The sequence below is a fragment of the Galeopterus variegatus genome, unplaced genomic scaffold (assembly GCF_000696425.1).
Source record: "Galeopterus variegatus unplaced genomic scaffold, G_variegatus-3.0.2 Scaffold2733, whole genome shotgun sequence".
NCBI lineage: Eukaryota > Metazoa > Chordata > Mammalia > Dermoptera > Cynocephalidae > Galeopterus > Galeopterus variegatus.
Window position 1 is genome coordinate 106,753 of NW_007728844.1, and position 7,622 is coordinate 114,374.

At 47.2% G+C, this 7,622-nt stretch overlaps 1 protein-coding gene across 5 annotated transcripts in view; it reads right to left on the minus strand.

The window, feature by feature from the left end:
- Positions 1–7,622, minus strand: part of CPEB1 (cytoplasmic polyadenylation element binding protein 1) — a 95,070-nt gene continuing 87,448 nt past the window's right edge. For all 5 annotated transcript variants that reach the window (XM_008582838.1, XM_008582837.1, XM_008582836.1 and 2 more), the window contains exons 9-12: positions 4,933–5,131; positions 3,598–3,692; positions 2,935–3,015; positions 1–1,464 (exon numbers count right to left, since the gene is read on the minus strand). In XM_008582838.1, coding sequence (XP_008581060.1) covers positions 1,354–1,464; positions 2,935–3,015; positions 3,598–3,692; positions 4,933–5,131 — 486 coding nt within the window. In that variant the 3' untranslated portion in view covers positions 1–1,353. The remainder of the gene's footprint in view (positions 1,465–2,934; positions 3,016–3,597; positions 3,693–4,932; positions 5,132–7,622) is intronic.

The following is a 7,622-nucleotide window of genomic DNA, read 5'->3' on the forward strand; positions in this document are numbered from 1 at the left end:
TCTGCTGCAACGTGTTTATTATGTGCCAAAAAAACTACACCACAGCTTACTCCACACATCTGTAGGAGAGTGCAGTCTTGCCTGCATATACTACAATGAGGTAGAGACTTCACACACAGCTTCACAAAACCCACAGAGTAGCTGGGATATGCAACAATGCAACGTCAGCTCAGCAGGAGGGAGGGGGGGTTATGACACTGGTTCTTTGGCACACAGCTTCCCTAAGAGGGGCAAGTTTTTTTTTTTTTTTAAAGGGAAAGAAAAAAGTCAAGTTTTCATATTCCAGTAGCATTTCAGTCATCTGCAACTGTTGTTTCACACATTCCTCAAATGAAAGATATAAGGGAAGGGTACTTGCCCCCTCTAAGAGAAAGGGCTCCTGTGAGCCTTCACCTGCCCCCACCAGAAAGCAGCCCTTTTTAGCTCAGTTACAAAAGAAAAAAGTCCTGTGACTTTGTGATTAAAAACTTCTATCAACTCTCCCCCCCAGATAAGTGCAACTTAAGAAGGTGCAATAAACCATTTAAAACTATATACAGCAGCCGCTCAAACACCGTTTATCCGGTCCAGTTTCAAATAAAACAAAAAAATATTTTTTCTTGGTTGCAAATACCTTGATTCGCAACTGTGAGAAACAGTGACCAGCAGTCCCCCAGACACAAATTTGCTATAATGTTAAAAGCTGCCAGGAAAGAAAAAATCTCTTGTTCCAAACGACTTAAAAACTGTTTTAAGGAGTGTAAAAAGGAACCGGTAAAAACCCTCGAGCGTAAAATATGAAATATGATTTTGGTTTAAATGAAGAGCAAAGTCTCCTTGTTGTTTACAGTAAAAAACACCAGCTGAACACTCAGTTTATGCCGTTCAGGTGGGGGTTAAATAAATGGAAAGGCACTGTATGGCAACTGCAAGAATGAAACCAATGAGACCTGCGCATCACCACCATCAGTATTGCAAGGAATGTAAAAAAGCGCTTTTAATAAATAAACCTAGATGTAGGCATCCGTGTCAATACCTTCTGGACACGTAGTTTTTTTTTTTGTTTTTTTTTTCTGGTTTTTTTTTTGCTTTTCATTGGCAAAATGAGGAACTAAAATCTGGGAAAACTACAGAGTCGCTTGGAGGGTGAGCCAGAGGGTACTTGCCCTGGCACACCCCCTGAAAACAAAACCCGACAAAACTCATTGTGCATTAATTAGTGCAGAAACAAAGATTCAGCAAGTGCAAAGGTGACTACGATTTTCCCTTGTTCTTGGGAAGCCAGCTCCCTGGTCGCCAGTGGCAGGGTGGTGCAGGCTGCTGCCTGACACGCCAGCCTTGGGCGCCACAGGCCACTGGGGTAGGCCAGCTCCTCTAGCTGGAATCTCGGTTCTTCTGGTTCCGCATCAGGGGGCTATGGTGGCGCAAGCCCTCCATGCTGTGCCTCCAATGCCAGCAGCTGCGGCAGAAGTACTTGAAGCAGACCTGGGTTGGGGGTAACAAAGAGGGAGATATCATGCCTGTGTCAGCACCAGCCATAGGGGCTGTTGCATGAGCTGCTTGCTCTGCTTGGAGAGGGAGTGGGAGACTCCTGATGGCCTCTGTGGGGTTAGAAGAAATGGTCCCTGGGAGCACTCTCATCCCTAACATAGACCTGACCAACTGTGGCAAATCCACTGCTTGTGTTGCTATGGGTACCCTTACTTAAACACGTTGGGCTTCTAGTGTCAGAGACAGTGCCAGCTTCCCTCATCCCCTCTAGCCACTACAGCTGCTCTTCTATTCCCCTGCCCTTCTCACCTCCTACAGAACAGTTGTATTACATGGCTGCTAACATGGGAGAATGTTTAAGGACACTGACTACAGATTCTAATGCTAGGCAACATGCTTTCCTTTCCCGCTAAGGGAGGAGAGGTAACTGGGTATTTACACCTCTATCTGAGTCCCATCTCTTGCTCACTGTGTAAACTCAGATAAGAGGCCACTCACCTCCGACCAGTTATGTGAAAATGGAAATCACCTGTGAAAGATACTGGTAGAAAAGGCTCAGAGAGATACTTGTCCTTGGGCTTTACCTGACAATCCAAACTTAGTACAAACTCTCACTTAGGTGCCTCAGTCTAACTATCTACCCAGATACTCCAAACCTGAGTGACAGCATCACTTAAATACACACACACAACCCCCCCCCCCAAAAAAAACCTAAGCATGAATGGACTGCTAGTGTCCTAAGAAGCCCCAAACTTCCCCTAACACTTGTCAAAGCATTGTGCAGACCAGCAACACTGATACCACTTGGAAACTTCTTAGAAAAATGGAATCTCAGGCTCCACCCAAACCCACTGAATCAGAATTTGCATTTAAACAAGATGTTCTGGTGATGTGTATGTACATTAAAGTTTGAGAAGCACTGCCAAACACATTCAGATGCATGCTCTACCACCCAGAAACATTCAACAGAAAGCTACCATGCTACTTTCTGACTGCTTCTGTCACCTGTGAGTACAGCCCCGGTGCAAATATCAAAGCAGTCTAGAGTTTCAGAGGTAAAGAAGGGGTTTCTTAAATAAAGAAAAACCAGTCTAGAAGGCCTCATAGTTAGAGTATCAGTGTCTGGCTCATAGGTACTGCTGACCACACCCACACCCACCCAGGTTTCTATCATCCACAAAACCATCTATCAGCAATGGTACCATACTGCATAGCAACATCCCAGGCAAGGAGAAGAACAAAGTATCAGGACTCAACAAGCTTTCCCAAGAGTTCTGGGTCAAGCTATCTGTAGTGTATCCCTGGCCTGACCCTTGGCAAACACTAATGCTACCTGCTTTATGTTCTTTTAGACACCATGAGGCACACCTCAGGATTCCAACATTCAATGTCACGAACTTAGTATAACCATTTTTAATTGAGGGCAGGAACCTCAAAGACATCTCAAGTGCCCACGGGACTCACCTGATCTCGACAGAAGAAAGGACCAGGCTGAGAACTGCAGATATGACACAGAGAATCTTCTAGGTAGGGGTCAATCTGAACCTGCACAAAAGCAAAACAGGAGAATGAAGGGACTCTTCTCACCAGGAGATCAGGTGGGCTGAAGAGAAGAGCACACTACTGGGCCCCACGTAGGAATGCAGGACGCATGCCTGCTTTAAAAGAGGCCTAGAGAGAACTATGGGCAGAGAGCACAGATAGGATCCTAGAGGACAGACACACACCATACAGAGCCAGGCTGGCTGCCTCTGGGATTTGGGCAACCACACATCTTACTGCCTAGTCCTAGCAAACTGTAACCCAGCCCTCTATCACTTAGTGACAGGCAAGTATTCAGAGAATTCAGGCAAGGTTAGGTAATGCGAAGTGAGGGCACTTAGCAATGCCAGACAAATATCACAATGATGGAGAGTACCCTCCTCCCCCAATCAATGAGGCTCCTCCCGAGCCTATGAAGACCAGGCCCACTCCCAAACCCTAACCTCATGTTAATACTCAGCAGTTGGCTCCCTTCCCTAAGCACACCCAGCACAGGCACAGCTTAATCTCAGGCCTGCCCTGGGTAGTAATTGTCCCATCCCCTCTCAGATACCCTAGAGTAAGGGCATAAACTAGCCCACTCACCTTCTTGGTGAACTTTGTGGTTTTGATCTCCACAAAAGCAGCGCTGACTGCTTTCAGGTAACTACGTTGGTTGTTGAAAGTCACGCGACCTGATCCTAGGAACAACAGACACAGGCTTACCTTCTAGCCAAATTCTCCCAAATGCCAGTCTTCAATACTCAGGAAACCCTGTTTCTCTATATCAGTACTGTCCAATAGAGATATCATGTGAACTCATTGTATAATTTTAAATTTCCTAGTAGCCACAGTGAAATAAAGTGATTTTTAACAATATATTTAACCCAATACATCCAAAATATTATTTCAACATGTGGCACTACCTGTATTTCAAGCACACAATATCCACATTTAGCTGGTGGCTACCATATGAGTGCAGTTATAGACTATGTTGACACAAACCATTTAGGAATAGGAAAAAGATTTGCTGACCAAAATCGGGAGGGAAAGGACTCCTCCAGCATACAAAGATGTACAGGTAAGGTTAAAGGGTTCAGAGTACAAAAATCCAAGATACAGAAAGAACACTTCTCTGAAGGCCCAGCAGACAAACCCCTCCTGGCCTGGAGGTACTCTGGAGACCTAGCAGTAGAGCTAGAAGACAACTTATGCCAAGTGTCGCCTCTGCCCCTGCAGCCTCTGAAGTCCCTGTTCTCAATCTGCGGTGAGGAATTGATGAGCGCATATTGTTCCTTCCCACCCAGATTCAGTGTGGGTGGGCAGACTAACATTTGGGAAGGTGGGTTAGCCATGTCTTGATCAGAGTTCAGGCTCTGCTCTACTTCCAAACCCCATCATTGAGATTACTCTACCATGACTGGGGAACTCGCCTCCTTTCTCAGAGGGGAGGATCAAAATCTAGTGGTTAGGCCCAGATTCCCCTATGCTAGCACAGCACAGGCCATGATTACACTGTTATCTGAGTAACACAGAAAGTCGTCCTTCAGCCTGACCTGGTCTCTGACCCTCAACAGAGCTTTAAGAACTTTTAATAAAATAAATCAGGCAAGTTCAGCAAAGTGTGGTCTTTTAAATGAGATATTATTTGTCTGTCCCAAACTGGTTTGACTCAACTCTGAGCTTCCAAAGTTCCTGCCTCATTCTTACTTCCTATCACCTTCTGTAGTAGCCAATCACTTTCTCTTTCTTTTCTGCACAGGAGGTGGGGATAGACAGGCTAGTATTGGGGACTTGTCTAGGAAAGATGCTATGCTGCTGGTATATGCTGATCTGCAGACCTGGATCAGGCCACTCTCTTCATTCCCATGCGGAAATATCACAATCTTGGTCTATCCCCAGAGGCCACCAGGCTTTCCCACACAGAAGTGGGACACTTACCAATTGGATATTTGTGCTTATCTGTGTCAATCCCAGCATACACCACTCCGCCAAACAGGTCATTCAAGATGGCGGCCAGGGCCTCGGCATTGAGCATCCCATGCAGAGCACCAACAAATACCGTCCTGCTGGGGTCAAGCCTCTGAGACGGGCTCCGGACAAAGTTACTGTCGGCCAAGACCCAGGGGATCACCTGTACCTGAAAACCACCCAAAGGTATATCAGACCTGGCACAGAGCCAGAGAGAGAAAGGCTCTTTCATGGCAAATCACATGCTTTGGAGACACTAAAGGTGGGGCTACTGAGGACTATACAGGTGTGGGAAGGTATTACCACCTAGTCTCAGGCACACAGCTGTCCAGCAAGCCACCCTTACTCTAATCCAACTAGAAATGAATTTTACTGAGTTCATGTGTCCAGAATGGTAAAAGTAAATGGAAGAACAGCATCCACTCATGCTGGAGAGCAAGCAAAAAAGTACCAAGCTGTCAAACTCAGGAACCTAGCATTCTGTAACAACCTTCAAGCATGTGGTTCTAAGAAGCCATGAACAGAGAGCATGATCAGAAGTCCCTGTGAAAAAGGATCCACACAGAAATTGAATGCTAGGAGCCTGAAAGACAGAAGGGCGGAGATGCTTACAGAATCTGTATGAGATTACTGGCCTAACCTAGGTCAGAGGGCTTGTGCCAGGAGCAGTGGGAATAACTGGAGAAAGTAGGGTGGAAAGTAACACACAGGAGATTCCTGAGGTCTTGCAGAGCTAGGTAACAATAGGGCAGGAGCTGACCATGTCTTTTGCCTCTAAATCCCGAGCCTAGAACAAAACTTGGTAAAGGAGGCAGAGGATATCACAAAGAAGAGAGTTGACAGATGACCAGTAAGTGGTTTTTTTTTTTTTTTCCTTTTTGTCTTTTTCCATGTCCGGCAACGGATCGCAACCCTCAGTGTCGCGCCCATACCGGACCGGGACCGGCAACGGGATCGCAACCCTCAGTGTCGCGCCCATACCGGACCGGGACCGGCAACGGGATCGCAACCCTCAGTGTCGCGCCCATACCGGACCGGGACCGGCAACGGGATCGCAACCCTCAGTGTCGCGCCCATACCGGACCGGGACCGGCAACGGGATCGCACCCCTCAGGGTCGCACCCGCACCTCGCTCAGCCAGTGAGCGGGAACCGGTCTGTATGTGGGATCCGAACCCTTGGAGGGGGCGCCGCCACACTCCCAAGCGGCGCACTGTAGCAGTGCGCCACCGGGCCAGCCCTAAGTGGTTTTAAAAGATTAATCTGTGAAGATTAAAAAAAAAAAGTCTCGAAGCAAAAAGAGATGTGAAAACCAGGAAGGAAGCAGAAACAGTAGTTCAGAGAACAGGTAATTAAGACCTGGATGAGGCTGTGTCAATGGACACAAGAACAGGCCAAGACCAAGGAGACTATTCAACAGAGGAGTCTGCAGAACTCAGACTGCCTGGGCCTGGTGGGCAAACAAGGAAGAATCAGGACTGATGGGTTCTAAGCCTACAGGACTTTGGCATGAGAGGGCCTGGAAGAAGTTACAGGATGGGGTGGGAGGTAGAGTGGCAATTTCACTGAAAGATGAAAAAGCCCATTTTGTACACAGAAGAGTTTGGGATTACAGGACATCCCAAAGGAGAGCCCCAAAGGAAGGTTGGGCTCAGGTAGGACATGAGGCTAGAAAGGTGTATCTGGGTCTAAAGGTAAGAGCAGAGCCACAAAAGTAAATAATTTACCTGAGATGGAAAAGTAGACAGGAAGGAGTCAAATACTGATTATACTGGTGGTGGCAGAGAGGGGGACACAAACAAAAAAGAGTCAGAGAGGTAGGAAATCCAGGACAGCATACAGCCAATGCATCAGAGATATTAAATCCCTGAAGGTAACAATGAGGAAATGGGGGCCAGAAGGTGTTAACAGGGGCACTAAGGAGGGTGAGGGATCTATGGTGTGGTTATGGCAGTCTCTCATTGTAAAAGCAGGGGACAAGGAAAGAACACGATAACTCAGTCCCCATATAGTAAGATGGGATAACTCCAAGAAAGGAGAGAATGTAAGGAAGCTGTGGGTCACTGTAGGCAGCCTGAAGATGAATCTGCCCTGTCACTAAGATAGAATGTGAACTAACAACCAGGAAACATCTGTAAAACAAAGACCCAGTTCTGTTACATAATTTAATTTTTTGTGGCTAGCCGGTACAGGGATTGAATCCTGAACCTTGGTGTTATCAGCATCATGCTATAATCAACTGAGCTAACTGGCCAGCCCAAAATTATTTTAAATTCGATGTGACCATCCCAATAAAATAGGCATTCCCTCCAGGCATTCCCTCCCCACCCCACCTTCTACAAATTTTAAAAAACAGACTTTATTTATTTATTTATTTTTTTGTCTTTTCGTGAGACCGGCCGCACCGCGCTCAGCCAGTGAGCGCCCCAGCCATGCCCATATAGGATCCGAACCCGCGGTGGGAGCGCCACTGCGCTCCCAGCGCCGCACTCTCCCGAGTGTGCCACGGGCTCGGCCCCAGACTTTACTTTTTAGAGCAGTTTTAAGTTCACAGTAAAACTGAGCAGAAAGGGGCCGGCCCAGTGGCGCACTGGATAGTGCGCCGCTTGGGAAGCGCGGCGGCGCTCCCGCCGAGGGTTCGGATCCCACATACAGACCGGT